Raw genomic sequence first — 22,533 nt, forward strand, 5'->3', positions numbered from 1 at the left:
GATAACATAGTCGCCACACATATACACATACACACACACACACACACACACACACACACACACACACACACACAGCATGTTAATGATGCGTGTGAAATTTCCAATACTGCCCAGATGGTTTGAAAGAAACTTTTCCCTACTACAAATAAAATGGAACAAGAAAAAGATATAATTTCCATTCAAAACAGTTTTTAGTACAGTCATTCACGTGCCTCTTCCCTGCCACCACTACTCCTTTACACTCCACCTTGGTGCCCAGCTTTTGCTAAATGATCTGTTCTCTGCAAAGCCTACTGCCTAGTTCTGAATCCAGTCTCATCAGGCTGTCACACTGGAGCAAGACAGTTCCTTCTTCACTAACCCCTCCCTGGGCAGGAAGACCACTATTCCAAAGGAGTGACCGGTTGCCCTGAGAGCTCAGTATGTCATCATTCATATTTTCTAAAAGCTGCATAGAAGTCACTTGTGCTGATCATTTCCCATGAAGCAGTGGTTGCCAAGCTTTATTGACGTGCACCCTCATGAGTAAAAAATCTGAAAAAAACATTATATATGTGGTACATATACATAAAATATAAATATGTGCTAGTAGACACATATGTATAATTTAAAACAAAAAAATTTTTGAAGGATCAGCTATAAATAAACATAAGTTTTAAAATTTTCTTCCCCTTTCCCAAAGAACCTTCATGTATGCAACCCACTTGGTATCTACTGCCTTGGGTATGACGTCTAGAAATAGGTAATACATCAAAGATAATGTATTATTGTCCACATTCTCTCTCCTTTGCTTTTAGTAATGGTCTAATGCAATAAGAAATATTACCCTAGAACTGGGTATACCAGAAGCACAGTTGAGACCTCCACATGTTTCCAAGTTTAGCCACAAACACTGCCAGGCAAGAGAGTGAAGACAGTGATACGGATAAGGAGATACACAAAGAAACAAGAAGCTGATGCCTAGTCCAGCCACAGGATAAGGCTTTTAAAGGAAGAAAGAAACCTGACAAAAAGTATGAATACTGATCTCAGCACAGCACAGCTTTAGGTAGCAGGGGTAAAGAGAGGAGGGAAAGTAATCCACTTTCAGCATTCTGACATGATATGATGCTACTCAAATAATTTTCCCAAGTAGTATATACACAAACAAAAAGCTGAAGGACTATTTTCCTATGAATTAAAATCTTGTTGTCCTCCATGACAGCCTGAGCACAACCACCTCTAAAAAAAATCTCCCTAAGCCTCAAAGTTAGGGTCCCTTCCTCTGTGCTTTTTCAAACCTTTATTGTAATTGTCAACTTCCATACCTGACTTCCCCATGAGAATGTAAGCTCCTTGAGGGCAGTATCTAAACAAAGAGGCTGGCTCACAGTAGGGTGCCAGCAAACGTTGAATGAATTAATGATGAATAAACATCATGCTACTGAAGGAAAGGCCTTACTACTAGAAGTTTATATCATTCTCCAATTTTCCATACTTTTTTTTTTTTTTAAGAGAAAGGATCTCACTCTGCCACCCAGGCTGGAGTACAGTGGCATCATCACAGCTCACCGCAGCCTTGACTTCCTGAGCTCAAGCAATCCTCCCACCTCAGCCTCCCAAGTAGCTGAGACTACAGGTGTGAATCACCAGACACAACTGATTTTTTTTTTAATTTTTTTGTAGAAACAAGGTCTCACTATGGTATAGTCCAGGCATTCTTAATAACACCATTTGTGATGGTCTCTCTTTTCAAAAGACATTCATACAGAAATACTACTTCTTCAGTAGAAAGATCTGGCAGTAGATTATGGTGCAAAATTTATTATTATAGCCCATAGTAGAAATTTTAACTGTATCCATGGAAGAGTAACTTAGTGCAGCCTACCCCTCAACATCTATGAACATAACCATTTAAGAACTTATTAGGAATAAAAAAGAATTATCAGAACCTTGGAAAGAAATTCTTTGTGCAACCAGAAATAATAAAACTTCTGGGGTTCAGCCTATTAGCTATTCTTTTCTGCATAACAGCCCTGCAGGGGATGCTACTATTAAAACTGTATTTACTTCCCATGTCACCTAAAATAATTTATATTTGTAAGGATTCATTCATTTGACTAATATATATTAAATATGCCTAACAAGTCTCAAATACCGTTTTAGGTGTCAAGGAGTTATCAGGGAACAGGACAACATCCCAGTCCTTTGAAGCTTATATTCTAGTGGGAGAGAGACTGGGGGATAAAGTGGAAACAAAAGAGCAAAAGAAAAACCAAACCCCACTAAAATAAACTAATAAGCAAATTCATTACAGACTGTGATAGAGGCATAAAGGAAACAAACAAATAATGAGCAGGAAGTGCTGGAGGTGGCCCCTTAGACAAGACGGTCTGAGTGGTCCTCCTTGAGGAGGTGGCAACTTAGCTGACACAAGCAGCAGCTCAAAGACAGTTTTCCAGGCAAAGGAAAGAAGTGGAAAGGTTCAGAGGCAGCAAAGGACTGCTGCTGTTTTTGAAGAACAAAACAGAGCTCCCTGGTACCACTGGATCTCTCCCCTGCAGAGGGAGAAAATTATACGGAAGGAGGCTGTACACGTAGGGAGAAGTCAGATTATGCAGGGTTTTGCAGATCATGCCAAGGAACATTAATAATGTTCTTTGAAGATGGGGCTTTTAGCAGCAGAAATAAAATGAAATATGAACTAGAAGACTTAGGTCAAAGTTAAGTGTGAGACTTAATCCCCTACTAGCCTTGTGACCACAGGAAAGATACTTCACTGCTCTGCCTCAGTTTCTACATCTATAAAACATCTATTTACCTCAAAGGATTGTTGTCAGGATCAAACTGGATACCGTACACAAACAGACTTTATAATTTGAGGTGTTATAGAAAGGAATATAGTATTGTCCAGAAGAAATAACAGCTACTAAAAGACAGTTACCTGGCAGAGCAGTGTGCTGGTGAACACCTTCGGTGAGAAGCATCGGCAAGAACATCCAGGGAGTAAAGGGGAGACAGAGGATTGAACTGCAGGAATAAAGAAGACTATTTTAGTAAGGCTTACATGAAACAGACCTGATCCTAAAGGGTAACCTACACTTTGATTACTTTTCTGCTTTGACCAACTCTTTTGTCATATCAAATGCAGACACTGTTCAGTAAAGTCACACATATTTAATAGGGTGCCTGTGAATGTACCAAACCTGATCTAGCACACTTCAAAAAAAACAGAAAACTATTCCTTGTTAAACAACAATTTTACAAAAACTTCTGATATACAATAGTCACTTAAATGGCAGAAGACCGTATTTTCCAAGTGATATAACAAGAACTTGTGCCTGATGATTATTAACTGTGTATCAGCCCTTGCTTCCAAGAAGATTACCATGAAATTACCTTTTCATTTCCTTATCCTGGCAAATGATTCCAAGAATAACTGGTTGAAACAACAGCAGCATATTATAGTGGAAAAAGAACTAGACTAAGAATTAGAACACCTTTTAGTTCCAATCTACCACTGAGATACTGAGTGTTAAAAATTATATAATCTCTGAGCTTTACTATCTGCATCTGTTAAATGAATATAACACTATCTGTCTTACCTATATATATTTTTAGAGACAGAGTAGCACTCCATCGCCCAGGCCGGAGCACAGTGGCGCGATCTTGGCTCACTACAACTTCCGCCTCCCAGGTTTAAGCAATTCTCCTGCCTCAGCCTCCCAAGTAGCTGAGATTACCGGCGCCCATCACCACGGCCAGCTAATTTTTTTTGTTTTTGTTTTTTTTAGTAGAGACGGGGTTTCTCCATGTTGGCCAGCCTCCTCTCAAACCCCTGACCTCAGGTGATCCACCCACCTCCGCCTCCCAAAGTGCTGGGATTACAGGCGTGAGCCACCACTCCCAGCCTGTCTTACCTATTTCACAGGGTTATTATGAGGGCTAAGTGAAACATTGCTTTCAGATTATAATTTCAGTTTCTTATTTGCAAAACATCTATTTGACTTCAAAAGGTGGCTGTGAAGATCAAATTAGATACCTCACTTTATGTTTGCTATTTTCTTTGGACTTTTTCCACAACAAATAGTCCTCTCCAAAAAGTTCAGAATTTAATGCCTTCTGACATACAAAGACTGGAAGAATCCGGAATGATGACTTCAAACTTATTTTATGAGAATACAAACTAAGCAACTGTCCTATCTGCCACAGAGGTTCCAATCTTGGTTCTACTAGCTGTATGACTTTGGGCAAATAGTTTGAATCTTATAGATCTCCAATTCGTCATCCGCAAATAGCACATCTGGACCAGATGACTGCCACAGGTCCCCTTCTGCCTTTAGATCCTCTAATGCAGACATGATTGGTGCTCTAGCTTAACATTCCCCAAACTGCAATCTCTCGCATACCATCTTCATGACTTTCCTTACCTGCCTACAACCTGTACTACTGCTTATTATTTTTCCTCATATCAATTATTTTTGCACAGCCTTGTCCTTACTATATTTCCATGAAATAACAAGTTTGATATAATTACATGTTTTCCTAATGTACACCATAATACATAACTTAAAAACTGTGTGTCCATATGTCATCTAAAATCATCTCATACACATACACCAGTTATATCTTCTACCACTCTAGTTCATTTCAAAACAGCAAATTCATAATGAAGATTCCAAGTCTAAAATGTGTATCAATTCAATAAGCTACTAAGTCATTTAAAAAAAAAAAAAAAAACAGCTGGGCATGTGGCTCACGCCTGTAATCCTAGCACTTTGGGAGGCTGAGGCGGGCAGATTGCCTGAGCTCAGGAGTTCGAGACCAGACTGGGCATCATGGTGAAACCCCTTCTCTACTAAAATACAAAAAATTAGCAGGGCGAGCCTGTAGTCCCAGCTACTTGGGAGGCTGAGGCAGGAGAACTGCTTGAACCTCCGAGGTGGAGGCTGCAATGAGCCGAGGTCACACCACTACACTCCAACCTGGGCAAGAAAGCGAGTTTCTCTTTCCAAAAGAAAACTCCAACAGCAACAGATAGGAAGCCTAAAACATTTTACCTGTCAGTGTTCATCTATTTTACATCTAATCACCAAGATAAAGCAATCTTCCAAAAAAAATCACTAAACTTTACACATAAAGAAATATATCGATAACCACTGGAAGTTAATTTTTAAATTGTGAGCCCTCTACATAGGCCTAAATATGCCAAAGGCCCCCTCACAGGGGTAGCTAGGGAAAAGACTAAGACAGAAAGGCTCTAAGGCAGGGGTCCCCAACCCCAGGGCCGCACAGCAGGAGGTAAGCTGCCAGCAAGCAGCCACTCACCATTGTTGGCATTACTGTCTGAGCTCTGCCTCATGTCAGATCAGCAGCCACTGAGATTCTTACAGAGGCACAAACTCTACTGTGAACTGTACATATGAGGGATCTGGGTTGCATGCTCCTTATGAGAGACTAATGCCTGGTGACCTGTCACTGTTTCCCATCACCCCCAGATGGACTGTCTAGTTGCAGGAAAACAAGCCCAGGGCTCCCACTGATTCTACATTACGGTGAGTTGTATAATTATTTCATCACATATTACAATGTAATAATAATAGAAATAAAGGGCACAATAAATGTAATGCATTTGAATCATCCCAAAACCACCCCCCTCCCTCACCATGCCCCCGACCTGGGTGCATGGAAAAACTACCTTCCACAAAACTGGTCCCTAGTGCCATCAAGGTTGGGGACCACTGCTCTAAGGCTTTGACCCCACTTCACCCAAAGCAGCTCTACTTTCTGCTTCATGTGTTTAGGCTTCAACATAGTACTTCTCAACGCAGGAGTCTGATGTTGAACTAAATCATACGCAAATGAGATTCATTCTGCATTCATACTGCAAAGTTCAAAACTAAAATAAAAACAGGATTCCTATGAAATATATGCTACAAGAAACTAATGATCACAGTTGAACCTAAAAAAGGGAATTAGCTGCAGTGTTTACCAGTAAGTATTGGATACTCTTAGAAAACCACTCTCCAAGAAAATCAAAATAACAAGAAAGAGGAAACCTTACCTCATGTGTACAAGCAGAAATGTGAGGAAAATCAGAAGCCAACGCTTTATTCTTTCTAAAGAAAAGGAAACCAAATGATAAAATAAAGATGACAAAGAAAAATGATCTTACCTGATTTCGTTCTCTTTTCCCAGCTGATGGTAACCAGAAACTAAAGAGAGGGAGAGAATAACAGGAAAGAAAACAATAAAAGAAGTGGTAGGAAAATTACAGAAAGGAGAAGAAGATAAGATGTTGGAATAATGAAGACAAAGAAGGGAATGGAGAAAAGATGTAATCAGAGAAGAAAGAGATTAAATGTATGTGAACACTTTGCTAAAAAAACAAAAAAACCTCTTCAAAGGAAAAAGGCTTGCAATGGAATGTAAAAGACTGGACAACAGAAATAAACCCAAGACTACAGTGTGACACCAATACCCTCTCAGCTGTGCCTGACAACAGGAGCCTCAACTCAACAAGGGCATAAACCACACCCACACTTGTATTTTGTATGTTAAAATTAGCCCAGGCTGGATGTGTACAGGATCGTAACTGGGTACTGAGCATGATGCATACAGGATAGATGAAAAAACCAACCATGTTAGGGGACAAGGCTGTCCCAAGAAGTGGCAGAATTATTTTCCTGTGGCTACATACAGCCTTCCTACAGCATTCACCACAGTAATTAGGACAAAAAGATATTCTACAGGTTAGGCACAGTGGCTCGCACCCATAATTCCAACACTTCGGGAGGCCAAGGTACACAGACTGCTTGAGCCCAGGAGTTCAAGGCCAGCCTGGACAACATGGCAAAACCCTGTCTCTAAAAAAAATACAAAAACTAGCCAGGCACAGTGGCACGCACTTGTATTCCCAACTACTCAGGACGCCAAAGTGGAAGGATTGCTTGAGCCTAGGAGGCAGAGGTTGCAGTGAGCCATGACGGCACCACCATACACCAGCCTGGGTGACACAGCCAGACCCTGTCTCAACAAAAAGAAAAAAGGAAAAAAGAAAAAATATTTCCCTATAAAAAGGTCTAAAAATGGGAAGAGAATATAGGAGGATAGAGGCAATCATGCATTTCGGAAAAAAAATTTAGAGACAGAAAAATTAGTCTAAAATAAACATCCTTACTGGAGGCTACTAAATGCAGCATCTGTAGGTATAAAAAAACAATACAATGAAACTAGTCTAGGAAAGAAAAGAATATCACGGTCACTGGTTTAGGATGTTGCCATCTTTAACTGTTATAAAGTACAAATCTTTAAGATCTCTTTTAGCTCGGAAACCTGGTTTCTAAGTTGCTCCATAAGACTCCCCTCTACCTCCTCCTCTAAGGAGAAACTAGGACAGCCAGTAAATACATAAACACTTACTCTTTCTGCCGAGGGTCACTAGTGATATGGTTTATCCTCTCAGTACCCAAAGTGTTTAAGCTGGTCTCCTAAAAAGACAAAAGCAGACAAGAGTAACATCCAACCACAGAAACAAACATAAAGCACAATATGTCACCTAGCTCAATCTTTCCCATAACTGTGCCAACCAAGGCAATCTGAAAAGGCACATGTCAAAAGTGAATCTTAAAACAGCAACTATGTTTCTTTTTATTGGAATCTATCTTAAAAGTATTACATGTTATTCTAATTTATTATTCTCTAGTGATCCAGAAGTTTTTATAAACACCATTCACCATATTTGGTGTTTTAATATAGTAAGTAATACACCTCCTGGAACTACTGAAGTATACAGGAGTAAAAATACTGTTTTAGAAAATACAACAGTAGCCAATTTTTAACAGGCCAGCACACCAAGCTCCCTAGAGCTATGTGATTATAGTTCCAATAGTCTTCATCCTGGGACATAACCAAATCCTCACTGGTAAAACGTAAATATCTGCTGACTAAATATAAATACATCAGAGGACTTCTGTGACTTGCAAAAATTGTTACTCTGTACTTTGTCCCTCAAATGTCATCTTATGAAATAAAAATAGAAGTTTGTATAAAATTTGATTCCTAAATTCAGGGTTCTCATTATAGTGTAAAAGCTTACCCATAACACCACAAACAATTCAGAAACCAATCATTTCCAAAAAATTGGAAAATGGCCATTCCCTCTTCATTTAACTTGAGTACATTCACAGTGCTTATCTACCATGGCACCTGGGAAGGCATACCAACACACATCTCAGTAACTGTTGTGTTGAGAGAACACAAGTCACAGGCAAGAATGTCAAGAACATCAAGGCTATTCTTCAAACACATTTGAGTCTGGACAAATGTTATTATCTGTATTTAACTATATGTGTGGACTGTCCTAAACATCAGGCTACACATTTCAGCAGAACAACTGGCTATAGAAAAATGAATTCGAGGCCAGAGTCTGGGCAGGAGTGGAGTTAAATGAGAAGTTTTCATATACTGTATTCTTCATATTCTGCATCCCTTATGGCTATGCCTACTGATCACAGACACAGACATGGTAGGGGGGTCAAGGGAAAAGATGGGTGAAAAATGAGCTATTTGTTACAGCAGAAAAATTATTAACTTAAAGTGCCGTAATGTTTAAATTTACAGTTTATTACTGTGTAAATTACAAGCAGTACTTTGTGTAATTAGCAGCTCGCTGGCAGGGAGCTGTGAATGAAACTCATTATTTATGATTACAATTTAGAAAAGCAGAAGAGAGATGGGGGAGGGGGAAGAAGGGGGGTAGAGCGGTGACCTCTGCTAGAAATGATAAATATCCCTTTAAGGTGATGAAGATGAATTAAACAAGTAAATATTATCCTATTCATTTGAAATCATTAGAGGCACATCCAATAGGCCTGGAGTGGCTTGCTTGCATGGAAGTAGAAGTCTCTCATTTTATAAAAGCTGAAAAAAAGTAACATAGGTGGCAGCGGGAACATTATCTGTCAAGCCTAAACAATAAAAAGTAAAACCCTCTCCTTCCTCCACCCCATGACTGCTATTCTGCTAGCTATCCTGTTAACAATAAGCTCCTGGAATAGCAAAAGTAGCATTCTGTCTATAAAATGAGTAATCAGAAAGGTATCAGTCTTCCAACAATCAAATGTCTTTCTAATTCAAGATTTGAACTTGAGGCCAGGCACGGTGGCTCATGCCTGTGATCCCAGCACTTTGGGAAGCCGAGGCCAGCAGATTGCCTGAGGTCAGGAGTTCGAGACAAGCCTGGGCAACATGGTGAAACCCCATCTCTACTAAAAATACAAAAATTAGCCAGGTGTGGTGGTGGGTGCCTGTAATCCCAGTTATTCAGTAGGCTGAGCAGGAGAATCACTTGAACCCGAGAGGCAGAGGTTACAGTGAGCCGAGATTATGCCACTACACTCCAGCCTAGGCAACAAAGTGAGATTCCGTCTCAAAAAAAAAAAAAAAATTGGGCTTAAATTTAAAAATATGAAGAAATAAGAATTTTGAGCTTGTCTGGAAATAAACAGCCTCATTTCTTTTGCATGTCTAAAACTTGAGAAAACTCCTCCCTGGTGAGACGATAAAACAGTAGCACCCTCTTAAGGGTAGCCAGACTGTGGCACACAGTGCACCACCTAGCAGGCATTCTAAGCGCTTACCAAGTGAACAAACAAAATGCTCTCAATGCCTCTCCCTTCCTTATTCTTTGGCCACCACCATCTTCTCAGACTGAGGATGAGCCCCTGTCTTAATTTCTCAAAGTGGAATAAAAAATAAAATTAAATAAATAAAAATTTTAAAAGATAAAAGTAGATCTGGGTTCAAATCTCTTTTCTGCCACTCATATCTGGGTAACATAAGACATTACTTAACTTCTTCGAACCTAAGTTTTCCTCACCTGCTAAAGGGGACTTGTACTTTTTCTACAAGGTTGCTGGAAGAATTAAATGAGCTGAGTGCCTAGCACCATCCCTGGCAAAGGCAGAACTGAATAAACAGCAGATAGTTCTCCCTCATGGTCAAGGAGGGGCTCTTGAAACTCAGTAACAGATTTTTTTTTTTTTTTAATGAATTCTAGGATGAAAGACCAAAGTTAGGAAAGAACAATGATGCATTCATGAATTCAAGAGGAGTCATAAAGAAGCCAAGAGTATTTTAACTTACACAATAATAACATAACATTAATAAAAAGTTACAGAAGAGACAGATAAGCTTGTAGGTCTATAGGCAAAAGACACTGTAATGACAGTGTTTTCTTAGTCAGAACTTCTGTATGAATTACATTTCATATTTTATTTGTATATCCGTTCACATTCTATATAATGTTCACTCTTGTAAACTCCCAACACATTCCAGTTGGCTCCATTAATGTCAGGGAGTTCTGTAGCACCTCTGATTGTTAATAGTGTACACAATTCCAACAGGGAATATTATCTCCCCACTGAGCCCAGTAAACTGTGAGAGGTATCACCTTCCCAACCAGCCTTCTTCGCCCCTTTCTGAGGCATCGAGCTGCAGCTCCAGGCAGACGATTCAAGCGAGCATGGTACCCTAAAAAAAGAAGAAAGGCTTCAGATCCTGAATGCAGAAAATCCATAAGCAATCATATGTTTCTAGTAAACTGAAGGCTTTACCCCCAGGATCTTACTAGACTGACCTTTCAACTAGTATCACAGAGCTATCTGCCAAGGATTTATTATTCCTATGTCTTTGTCACCAGCAGTATGATCACAGGCATGCCATTTACCTTTGACCTAGGCATCCTCCATCTGTAAGAGGGACAATCACTCAGTCCTACCTTACTGGGCTGTTTTAAAGACCCAATGAAATAGCAAGTAGAAGGGACTTTATAAACTGAAAACACCACACAAATATAAGTTACTACTAACAATGTTTAATTTTAAATTAAATGTTAGTTTCTACGCCAAAAACATTCTAATTCACGACAGCACAGGGAAAATAGCATGCATCAGATAACCCAACTTTTCTCATTGCCACATGTGTTCTACACAAGGTAAGAACAACTGGAGGAATCTACACCAAAATGTTATTAAGAACATTGTCTCTGGATATGAGATTACAGGCCATTTTAAGTTTCTTCTTACTATTTCTGCTTATTTGTGTATATTTTATGTGATCCATTAAAAACGTCTAGAAATGTTCATCAAAATGTTCAGTAAAGCAATGTGTGCCTCAGCCAGTCTTTACCAAGAACCAACTGCTGTGAGATGGCCTTTCAACCACCCAAATTCACCATGACAAAAGCCTACATAATACAAGTTTACATCTCACAGTGTGATTCTGATCACCAACAGATGTTCAACAAATTACTAGTAACTGATTAACTGGTTGATTATGGAGTTACTGGGAACCCTAGAATGATAAATTTATAGCACTAAAAGAAATGGTTTAGTCCAATGTCACATATCTTAAGTGATGGCCCTGACATCCCAAGAAAATGAAGTGACTGTTACAGAGCTTGGTAGACAGTACCAGAGTATTAACACCACATTTTCATCTCTCTGTCCTAGGTTCTTTCCACCCACTTTGTACATCATAATTGAAGAAAAAAAGCAAAGGGAAAATGAAACATCTTTGTTTTAAAGTCCCCAATAATAGGGTCATTAAAATAAAACTACTTAAATTTTTTTAAAAGCATCCATTTTTAAAACACTATTATATGTGAATACTCTTACTGAAAATAAAAATATGTACGCGGATGTTCTTATTGAAATCTGTTCTCTTCCAATATCCGAAACTCAATAACCTATCAGTTTCAAAGCAGCTGTCACATGACGCTAAGCTCCCTAAATCTGGCACAAATGGCAATGGCAAGCTGAAGGAATGTCCTGCTAATCTATGTCCCAAGAGTCTCCATGGATTCGTTTAGGAAGGAATGGAGAGAACCTTAAGCTTTGAGACTTACCCTGAATCTCCTAGAAAATCCTTGAGCTAGCTCCACAATGCAGACACTTAATGTGTGCTTGAAGGCATGAGTATGCTTGCTATGTGATGATTGCTCTGCACAAACAGAAGCATAAAAGCATGAAATTCTTGGTCTCCTCAGAACTCACCTCTTTGAGCTGGCCGAGAAGGTAAAAGGAATGTGGAATCTGAAAATTTATCCAATCCAGAATCCATTCTTTCTACTTCAGAGCAATGATCAGGAGCCCACTTAGGCAGAAGATTAGGGACAGTGAATCCTGGGACACATTCTCCTTCATAGAACCAATCACTCTGCTCATCATCACCTAAAGTAAAGAGATCATACCATAAGCTACAATTTTAAACAAGGTCTGAGAAAACAAATGGGAGGGATGATTTCTTAGTGCTATAGTTTCGATCATCCTTTTTTTTTTCCTTTTTAAGACAGGATCTTGCTCTGTCACCCAGGCTGGAATGCAGTGGAGCAATCACATGTTCAGGCAACCCTCCCACCTCAGCCTCTCAAGTGGCTGAGACCCCAGGCTCATGCCACTATGCCTGACTAATTTTTTTCTTTTTTTTTTTGAGATGGAGTCTTGCTCTGTTGCCCATGCCAGAGTGCAGTGGTGCAATCTCCACTCACTGCAACCCCCACCTCCCCTTTCAGGTTCAAGCAATTCTCCCCGTCTCAGCTTCCTAATTAGCTGGCATTACAGGTGCCCACCACCATGCCTAGCTAATTTTTGTATTTTTTAGTAGAGATAGAGTTTCGCCATGTTGGCCAGGCTGATCTTGAACCCCTTACCTCAACTGATCCACCCGCCTTGGCCTCCCAAAGTGCTGGGATTACAAGTGTGAGCCACCACACCCAGCTTTTTTTTTTTCAATTCTTTGTAGAAACTGGGTCTCCTTACGTTGCCCACACTGGTCTTGAACTCCTGGGCTCAAGCAATCCTCCCACCTCAACCTCCCAAAGTGCTGGAATTATAGGCTGATTACACTTTTAAATAAACCAAAGCACACACACACAAAAATTGTTCTGGTCCTTCTTGACTCATACTACAACGAAAACTGAAACATAAACCTGGTTTCACATAAATATCATACTGTGTTACTCTGGACTGCTTTAATAGTAAAAAATAAATAGATGAAGCTATCACTTACTAAGCCCTTACAACGTACCGGCATCCATGCTAAAAATCTGTAAATATGTCATCTCTTCCAAGCCCTACACTAACTCCAACTTACAAACAAGGCAACTAAAGCCCAGAGAAGTCAAGGTCAATTTAGTAAACAATGAAGCCAGGATCTGAACCCAAAGCCAGACTAACTCAAAAACCTGAGATCTTTACTACAAAAATAAACTGCCTCCCCTGTACCATTCTCAGTGGTATGAATAAACTTGGGGATTCAAAGTCTATAAATGTTTCTCAATTCAAAGCTAGTTATTCCTGAGGGATTTCTTACTGTATTTACCTTTCTCATAAAAGGTGAATAAACAATGTATGTCCATACTTCATTTTTTCTTGATATCTCATTAATGGGACAGAAAATCATTTTGAGACTAGCAACCCAAGCTACTGGGGAGAAAAAAAATAACCACAAAAACAAATAATATAATTCCCAGAGGCTTTTCAATAAATCATACCATTTTCCCAAACCTATATTGTTAATTAATAGCAAAGTCACAATTAGATCCATATATCCAGACTGTTGGTACAAACTTCTTTCTACTGGCTACAACGATAATATCTCAGTTTCCACTAGTTTATTCCTGCCAACAAATAAGATAGATAATTTTATGTCAGCCACACCATACCCCTTTCAAAATAGCAAAGATAAAGGAAATTATTACAAGAATATCTAAAGAGTTCATAATGCAGTCATTCTCTAACATACTCTGGATTCCAGAGAAGTTGCTCAAAACATGTCAATCACACGAAGTATGAGATTCATGGGTCATTAACACCCAGGATAATAACTCTTAAATCACTGTGGTGATCTCCCAAATGGGAAATGAAAACTGCATTCTGGTAAAAGGCAGCAGATATTGCCACTAAGGAAGTCACTCAAAGTGTTTCCTTATAAAAATACATCACACATAGCTCTCTGATACAGCAGTTCTCAACTTTGAGCATGCATCAGAAGCACCAGGAGGGCTTGTTAAAACACTGAGCGCTTCCTTCAGAGTTTCTGATTCTGGTCTGGGCAGACCAAAAATGTGTATTTCTTACAAGTTCCCTCATGATGCTAAGCTGGCCTGGGGACCACATTTTGAGAACCACAACTCTAAAAGCATCTCACGAAACCAGATACATGGACAAATTGAAGACAGTAATTAGTGTACAATAATTAGTTTCTCTGTACTTCAATATATTAATTCTTTCCTTATTCATAAGCATTCTTTAGGCCATTTATTGAAATAGCATATTTAATTAGGCCATGTTTTCTGATGACAAATGGCTGACTATAATGAAATTTTTTTGGTTCTCAAGCATTAATTCAAGATTCTTAATAATACAAAAAGGGATTCACTGAACTGGAAGGAACATTGTAAGATTGCATAGACCAGTAATCTTCAACCTGGGTTCACTAAGATGCCTGATACAGGAGCTCCTTAAAAGAGCGCTGCCAAGAGCCAGGCACGATAGCTCATACCTGTAATCCCAGCACTTTGGGAAGCCGTGGCAGGTGGATCACCAGAGGTCAGGAGTTCAGGACCAGCCTGACCAACAAGGTGAAACCATCTCTACAAAAAATACAAAAATTAGCCAGGTATGCTGACAGGCGCCTGTAGTCCCAACTACTCGGGAGGCTAAGACAGGAAAATCGCTTGAACCCAGGTGAGCTGAAATAGTGCCACTGCACTCCACCCTGGACGACAGAGAAAGACTCTGTCTCAAAAAAAAAAAAAAAAAGTGCTGCCAGGGAATAAGCAAGAGGCTGGGTGGATCAGGCTCCTAACCTCTGGCTCCTCCAGAATTTTGCTTTAACCCAATAGGCTTAGTTGTTTTGTAATCTGAGAATCTATGTATGATTTTGTTTGGGGGGAAAAAAGGAGAGTTTTCCCTGGATTTTCAATCATTATTTATTAAGCATTCACTATATGCCAGGAACACGCTAGGTACTATGGTTGCACATAATAAGTCCTACCATGAAAAGTTTCAAGGGAAAAGGCACGTACCTAGAAACGATAACATAATCTAGTGAGTAGTATAAAAACAGTAAGTATAATACAACGAGCTACAGAGCACAAGGGAGGAGGAAGGGCTATTGGCCAGAAACCCCTCAGCAAACACATGGCACATTTAAATGGGGTCATCATTGCAGAGATTTAATGAAGTGACTGTTCACAAAGGTGGAGACAGTACTAACAAGGAACCCGACAAGGGATGGGGAAGCACATCAGGTGAACCAGTACAGCAGGAGGCCTTTACCATTCCTACACCTGGAGTGGCAAGGGAAAGAATGGTTATCAGAGCCCAAAGAACTGCGGTTAAAAGAGAAGGCTGCCAAACAAGAATGGTGGCCTTCAGCAGAGGAACACACCACTGCCAACTAGCAGGTCAACAGAAAGGGTGTCAGGGAAAGCCATAATCTAATATGGTAGACTACATTGGCGTTTCCAAGTCTTCCCTATAATAGAATCGTTCATCCATGCCTTTTGCTCTTTGCCATTGGATTCCACAGTACCCTCCCTTTTAGGAACAGCACGCTTCCTCATCCTACTGACACTGGGCTTGGTCATAGGACCTGCTTTACGTAGTAGAAAATTAACAGACATAATTCAAGCAAAGGCTTTAAATCTGTACATGTGGTCTAGCCTGGGTCACCTGGCATTTACATTCTCTGCCATAAGAAGTCCATGCTGCCTATCACCATTGCTCCTTCCGCCTAGGTTCCAAAATAAAATACACTGAATAGATGTAAACCTAACTTGAAGCCTGGAGACTAGCGAAGCCCAGGCAAGATCAATGGAACCATAGGCAACCCACAGTCCATGGTAATAAATGAGTGTGGTAAACTGTGATGAGCCACTAAAATTTGGGGGCTGTTAAGCAGCCTTACCACAATAAAACTTGACTAATATATCCAAAATCACTCACCTCCCTCCCTTCGGTCTTCTGCTGATGCCTCCTAAAGGCCAACCTCAACAAGAAATTGAAACCAAGAAGACCCACTGATACAGTCCATAAATATGCCCCTGCAGGGGCAAAAGGAGAACTGTGTCTTGATAGATGACCAGCCATTCAAGGAAGATGAGATATCAGGCAGAAAGACCAGCATAAACAAAGGCACAGAAGCAAGGAATCATATAGCTTTATGTGGAGAACATTAAGCAACGATGTCACCAGAATGTGTGAAGCTGAGGCAGAGAAAGAGAGGAAAGCTGGGTCTACAGAATATTCTATAATCTTTCTTAATAAACTAAGGAATCCTTATCAGTGAAAAGGCTTTCCAAAGGCCCTAAAACTTAATCTGCTGTCCACACTTCCTTCCACCTCTGTATAATTATGCATCATAATCTTAAGAGGTGTATTTCGATACTCTTAGCACTATAGAAAAGCAAAGAAAAAGAGCAAATATTGGTAACTCTGAATAGCATGTGTAACTCATTCATGGAATGACACCAGACTTTCCTGGTATGAGATAATAAAATCAAAACTCTAGTTGGAGCCTACCTGTACACACACACACATAATCGCTAATGACACGTAACTCCCTCAGAACCTAAAAGACAGAAAGGTACTCACAACAGCCTCCATTATAGTAGGAAGCTCAACAACTCCAGGAGGAGTTGAACAACTCTTAAGGCATGAACAAGATGCTGTCCCCACACTCCCTCTCCAAAAATCAGGAATTGAATGCTAAGTCTCACAGTCCCAGGAACCCTTCAGTTACTGGGGAGCCTATCTGGATCAACCTAGCCACCTGTCCTTTAATTGCTTAACCGATGGAGAAAAATTTTTGGATTTTGGAGCTAGAAAAGACTTTAGAAATCCTAAGTCCCTTATTTAGATTAAGAAAACCACAGTCCAAAAAGGCTACATAAAAATTTTATTGGCATGTGGCCCCACATAAGTCTAGAGGACATTTTATAAAATACCCTTATATCTAGACAAAGGTTTAAATTAGTGTTTAGGTAGTAAAAATAAAGAACTGGTAATTAACATATACCAGCCTTATTCACAGGACTCCAGGAGTTATACTCCAGGAGTTTTACTTTGAGGAAGATGATGTTCTATATAATATATTCACCTGGAACACTGTAATCATTTATAGGTAAGTCTATAAAAGTGACAAAATTTTCTCTATATGAAAATAACAATGTCTTAATATCTAAAAAAAAGACAGTAACACAAGGCTATTTCTTGATTCTAATAAAAAGAAACTTTGCCACGTCCCAGGCTCGACACTGACTACCTAGACCAGTGATTCCCAATGTCTGATCTACCTGCATAAAAATCACTTCAGGTGCTTGTGAAAAATGCAGATTTCAAAGGCCAACTCTAGACCTATTTGATTTCTGGGAGCTCAGGGCTCTGGGGTTTTAACAGTTCCCCAGATGGCTCTCACATGCCTTAAAGCTTGAGAACCACTGCCACAGACAGTCACCGTATTCTCCATGAGTCACTCCTATGATTATTCAAATCTTTCCATAAACAGAACCAATGTCTCAAAGCTGGGATCAACATTACCTTGTCGCCCTTCATCATTGGTAAAGAGCCCAGTGTCACTGCTGCTACACACACTGCTGGTTTCACTGTAAAAAGAGTAAAACACAAGAGAACTCATCAGCTCTAGTCAAAAACAAAGCACTGTACACTTATTTTGGTTTTCAAGCTTTCCTAATTTTACTCCAGCCTGTTAGCCAATCAGATATGTAAATTTCATAGGGAAGCTACAAAGTTTTATTTTCCTCCCTCACCAAAAAAAAAAAAAAAAAAGAGAATTCTAAAATTTTCACTTATATTTTAGAGTACTAAACAAAATCTAAAGTCACTTTGTTAGTTTAGGACTAGGAAATTAGTTACTAAAGCTCCAAGAAGTTATTTCAACCTAGTTTGGTGTATTAAACAACACAAATTTACAAGTTTATCAAACAATTTTATTTTTAAATGTTGCCAGCTATCAGTTTCAAATGAAGCTATATAACTTTAAGACAGCTAGCATCTTTCAAGTGTTTTCCTCATTTACAAAGAAGTAAACAAAAATCCATGAATAAGAAAAAAAATGGCAAAACTTGTATTTTCCGAATTTACTATCTTCCTTCATATTGAGCAGTTACACAAAACTCATTCTGAAAAAAGAAACTGAAGTTAAAAACAATAATATTGCTCACAGTTGATTCTGTTTCTTCTGACAGTGCGCTTCTAAATTTGATTTCTCTGGTTGAAGAAAAACTTCTCAATCCTCTACAGTATTAGCTATTCCTTGATTGGAAGTATTTTCTTCCAAGACAGTCATTTTTTTTATCACCTGCTCTAGAAGATGCAAGAAACCAAAGCAAGGAAGAAGCATTTTCACCATGCTATATAAAAAACAGGCTCGGCAAAATCCCAATCTATATTCCTGGATCAAAAATCTGAAAATATTTTGTATTTTGCAACATTTCCAAACATCCTGCCAAACTAAATCTTAAGAAAGCCAATTAAGAAGCAATGCTTTTCCTCACTCAAGTTTGTCTCTGAATACCAGATGCAAAAGATCTGTCACAGAAATAGTCAATAAAACAAATCCTATTTCTTTATTTTTTAAGTTCTGGTATACGTGTGCAGAACATGCATGTTTGTTACACAGGTATACATGTGCCACGGTGGAACAAACCCTATTTCTTTATAGATTCTTTCGTTTTATTTTCTTATGAATTTAGTATAAGTTGGGCCACCAACTGTACTGCCTAAGTATTACAACATTGCTAGAAAAACAACTGAGTCACATCAACTGAAACAACAGTTAGTGTAAAGAAAGTCACCTTAACCTGCAGCTCCAAAGGCTTTTGCTCCCAATGTTTTACTATGAAATTTTTCATCACTTAGATTGCTTTCTTTGTTTTGTTACACATCTCTGTCTAACCTTCCCAACAAAGCCTGCTTAAAAGCAGAGGTACTCTAGGTAAGCCAGATGATTGGGTGTGGCATCTACTTTCTTTTTTTTGAGACAGAGTTTCACTCTTGTTACCCAGGCTGGAGTGCAATGGAGCTGTCGCGGCTCACTGCAACCGCCACCTCCTGGGTTCAGGCAATTCTCCTGCCTCAGCCTCCTGAGTAGCTGGGATTACAGGCACGCGCCACCATGCCCAGCTAATTTTTGTATTTTTAGTAGAGACAGGGTTTCACCATGTTGACCAGGATGGTCTCGATCTCTGACAAATATGTCATCACAGGAATTGAGCCTAATAAAACACTATGGATACCTCTTGTCCACTGTTAGCTAAACACTGTAAACTTGGTACTGACTTGAAAATGGTTTCATCTCAACTGCTTTTCTTCCAAGTTCTGTTTGCCCTTTCAAGGTACAATTAAAGGGTATTGTTTTGAAATTAGCAAAAACTCTCAGTTTTAAAGCTATAGATCAATGGTTTTTTATTCTATATTCTTATATTTTTATATTCTATATTCTATAGATCAGTGTTTTGGTTGTATTATGTTCTGTAATTTGAAACTCAAACTTACTGGTAAAAGAAGAGTCAATAAAGTAAAAACCCAATCTCAATCTCAGTACCAAAAACACTAAGAACTATGGTTCTCAACTAGAGACAATGGTGCAGCCCCCTCCCAAGGTGTCATCTGGCAATTTCCAAAAACATTTGTGGTAGTCATGACTTGAAGCAGGGAAGGAGGAGTTGGTGAACTACTGCCATTTAGTGAGGAGAGGCCAGGGATGCTGCTCAACATCCTGCAATGTGCAGCACAGCCCCAAAACAGAGAATTATCTGGCCCAAAATGCCAGCAGTGCCTAAGGTGAGAACCCTGATCTACAATGATGAACAAAGCAGAGGGCTGGAGGAAGTAGGGCATTCCTTTTAGGGAAATAACTTGAGAAAAGAGGAGGCTGTGCACATTAGCTGGATACAGCAGTCAACATCCCATAAAAACAACAATACCACTTCCTTACCAGGGCTGGGCCAGCGCCTCAAATGGTCTGAAGCATCCAGATCCAGAAACAATCAGAAGGCAGCTGGACCATTTGACAAACTGGTAGAACTGAAACTACTCAGGAGTCGCACAGTTCACCCTTCCTTGCCTAACCCAGGCAGAAAGATCCCGTCACCGTGGAAGAGAGTGATCTCGGCAGGGAAAAAAAAGTATCTTGCTCATCTCAGTGTTCCCAGTGCCTAGCATAGCGCCTGGCACATAACAGATATTCAGTAAATGTTACGTAAATGGAATGAACTTGTTCTAGACACCTCTGTTGCCTGCCCTTATATGGCCTTTCTGGTATGTCACTTCAACTCTTTAGTCCTATTTTCCTACATGTAAGATGTGGATGGATTATTGAGGATGTGATAGTATGAGGCATATGACCTCACTTTCTGAACTCTAAAGCAATACACAAATGCAAAGGATGAAGGATTAGAAAGCTACTTCCAGGGCGCTGAGTCTGTGTCTAAATATTATTTTAGAGGTTAACAGTGGTAATTTCCTCACTGACAACCTTCTCATTAGAACAGCAATCTAAATTTTATGGGATGCAAACCTATTTTCACTTTAAATGGAAAAACAAAATATGGCCTATAAAATCTATTATTTTTCCTGCACTGGGTTTCATCCAAGAGAGGAGGCACTGCTCTCAGCCAAGATCTACAAGTGTCTCAGGAAGGGGTTTGGTACTTGAACTGAGTTTATTCAGAAAATTATTAATACAGAAGGCTACTATTAATGATACCAAAAATATCATTCACTGAGTTCTACTTCAGGCCAGGTAATATACTAAGCACTTCATCATATTCATTATTATGCTTCTCCTACCTTCAAACTCTACATGGTAAATACATCAACCTCATGTTACAAATGGAAGGGGCTTTAGAGAAAGTACACAACTTACCCGACACCGCACAGCAAGTAAGTGTCAGAGCCAGGGCCGTGTATGCCTAAAGCCCCTGCACTCACTGAATGGCCACTACCACATGGACGGCACAGATACTCATCTCATTTACTAAAGTCAATCCTGTGGTTCTCTATTCAGAAGATACCTTTGAATTTCAGGACTTTTCATTCTCCTGAAAATGTAAACAGATTAACTGACTAGGGAATAAGTGTTCCTTCGCTTTTAGCTACTTAAAACTTTTAGGTACAGCTAAAACTGTAGCTGTGCTTTGACTACTATCCCTTATCAGCAAATAATACATCACATATGCTGAACCCTAAGAAAACTAATTATAAACTCACTTTGGAAAGAAGCTCTCCCTCTTAATTCCATATCTTGAATTTAAATAACACTCATCTTTGGCATACTGATATAAAATACACCAAAATATACTCTCAGGGACCCATACTTCACTTGCCCTTATGCTTCCTGAATGTTCTTCCTGTGAAATCAAAGTTAAAACATTATTTTAACAAGCTGAGGAGAAATACCAAAGTCTGAGAATACTTTTCCTGACTTTAGCATCACACAAGGCTAGGAAAAAGTTTTCAGAAGGCCAGTAGTCATTTGTGATAACCAGACTCCAAGATGACTCCCAATTATCCAGCCTCCCATTAATGCACACCCCAGTGTAGTACCTCTCACACTGCACCAGGGCTGGTCTATATAACTGACCGCATATGGCAGAAGCAATAGGTTGCCACTTCTGAGATTAGGTTATACAAGACTGTGGCTTTCATCTTGGGCTCTCTGTCTCTCCTCGTCCCTCAGATCACCTGCTCAAGGGGAAGCCAACTATCATGTCCTGAGGAGGCTGATGGGCATGTGGAGGGGCCCACATGAAAAGGGACTGAGATTCTAAGTCCAACAACTTTATGAGGAAATGAGCTCTGCCAACAGCCACATGAGTGAGCTTGAAAGCAAGTCCTTCAGCCTCAGTCACGCCTTGAGAGAACTGAGGCTTCCTGCCAGCAGTTAGGCCATAACCTCGTAAGGAGACTCTGAACCAGAACCACCCAGCTAAGTCACTCTCAGATTCCAAGTGATAAAATGTTCATTGTTTACAGCCAGTAAATTTTTTATATTTTTATTTGTTGAGACAGAGTCTTGCTCTGTTGTCCAGGCTGGAGTGCACTGACGTGATCTCGGTTCACTACAACTTCTTCCTCCCGGGTTCAAGCAATTCTCCTGTCTCAGCCCCCCAAGTAGCTGGGACTACAGGCACACACCACCATGCCCAACTAATTTTCATATTTTTAGTAGAAACAGGGTTTCAACTTGTTGGTCAGGCTGGTTTCGGTTTCCTGACCTTAGGTGGTCCACCTGCCTCAGCCTCCCAAAGTGCTGGGATTATACCCATGAGCCACCATGCCCAGCCTCCTAGAGCTATTAAGTTGTTTTTTTTTGTTTTTTTGTTTTTTTTTTGAGACGGAGTTTCACTCTTGTTACCCAGGCTGGAGTGCAATGGCATGATCTCGGCTCACCGCAACCTCCGCCTCCCAGGTTCAGGCAATTCTCCTGCCTCAGCCTCCTGAGTTGCTGGGATTACAGGCACGC

The 22,533-nt window shown here is 39.8% G+C and overlaps 1 protein-coding gene and 1 long non-coding RNA gene across 4 annotated transcripts in view; one reads left to right on the top strand and one right to left on the bottom strand.

The window, feature by feature from the left end:
- The window catches only part of LOC108304420, a 12,362-nt gene extending 8,014 nt beyond the window's left edge, over positions 1-4,348 (top strand). Inside the window, exon 3 of the long non-coding RNA XR_001825245.2 lies at positions 4,337-4,348. This is a non-coding gene — a long non-coding RNA (uncharacterized LOC108304420). The remainder of the gene's footprint in view (positions 1-4,336) is intronic.
- GPATCH2L (G-patch domain containing 2 like) overlaps positions 1-22,533 on the bottom strand; it is a 51,953-nt gene that overhangs the window by 19,325 nt on the left and 10,095 nt on the right. For 2 of the 3 annotated variants that reach the window (XR_001825244.2, XM_017528577.2), the window contains exons 3-8: positions 17,586-17,650; positions 12,036-12,212; positions 10,433-10,512; positions 7,402-7,469; positions 6,044-6,098; positions 2,924-3,009 (exon numbers count right to left, since the gene is read on the bottom strand). Coding sequence is in view for 2 of the 3 variants with exons in the window: in XM_017528577.2 (XP_017384066.1) it covers positions 2,924-3,009; positions 6,044-6,098; positions 7,402-7,469; positions 10,433-10,512; positions 12,036-12,212; positions 17,586-17,650 (531 nt within the window). In the remaining variant the exon portion in view is untranslated. Of the gene's footprint in view, positions 1-2,923; positions 3,010-6,043; positions 6,099-6,154; positions 6,195-7,401; positions 7,470-10,432; positions 10,513-12,035; positions 12,213-17,585; positions 17,651-22,533 lie in introns of all 3 variants that reach the window. The other variant, XM_017528578.2, reaches the window with a different exon arrangement.

The sequence above is a fragment of the Cebus imitator genome, unplaced genomic scaffold (assembly GCF_001604975.1).
Source record: "Cebus imitator isolate Cc_AM_T3 unplaced genomic scaffold, Cebus_imitator-1.0 Scaffold54, whole genome shotgun sequence".
NCBI lineage: Eukaryota > Metazoa > Chordata > Mammalia > Primates > Cebidae > Cebus > Cebus imitator.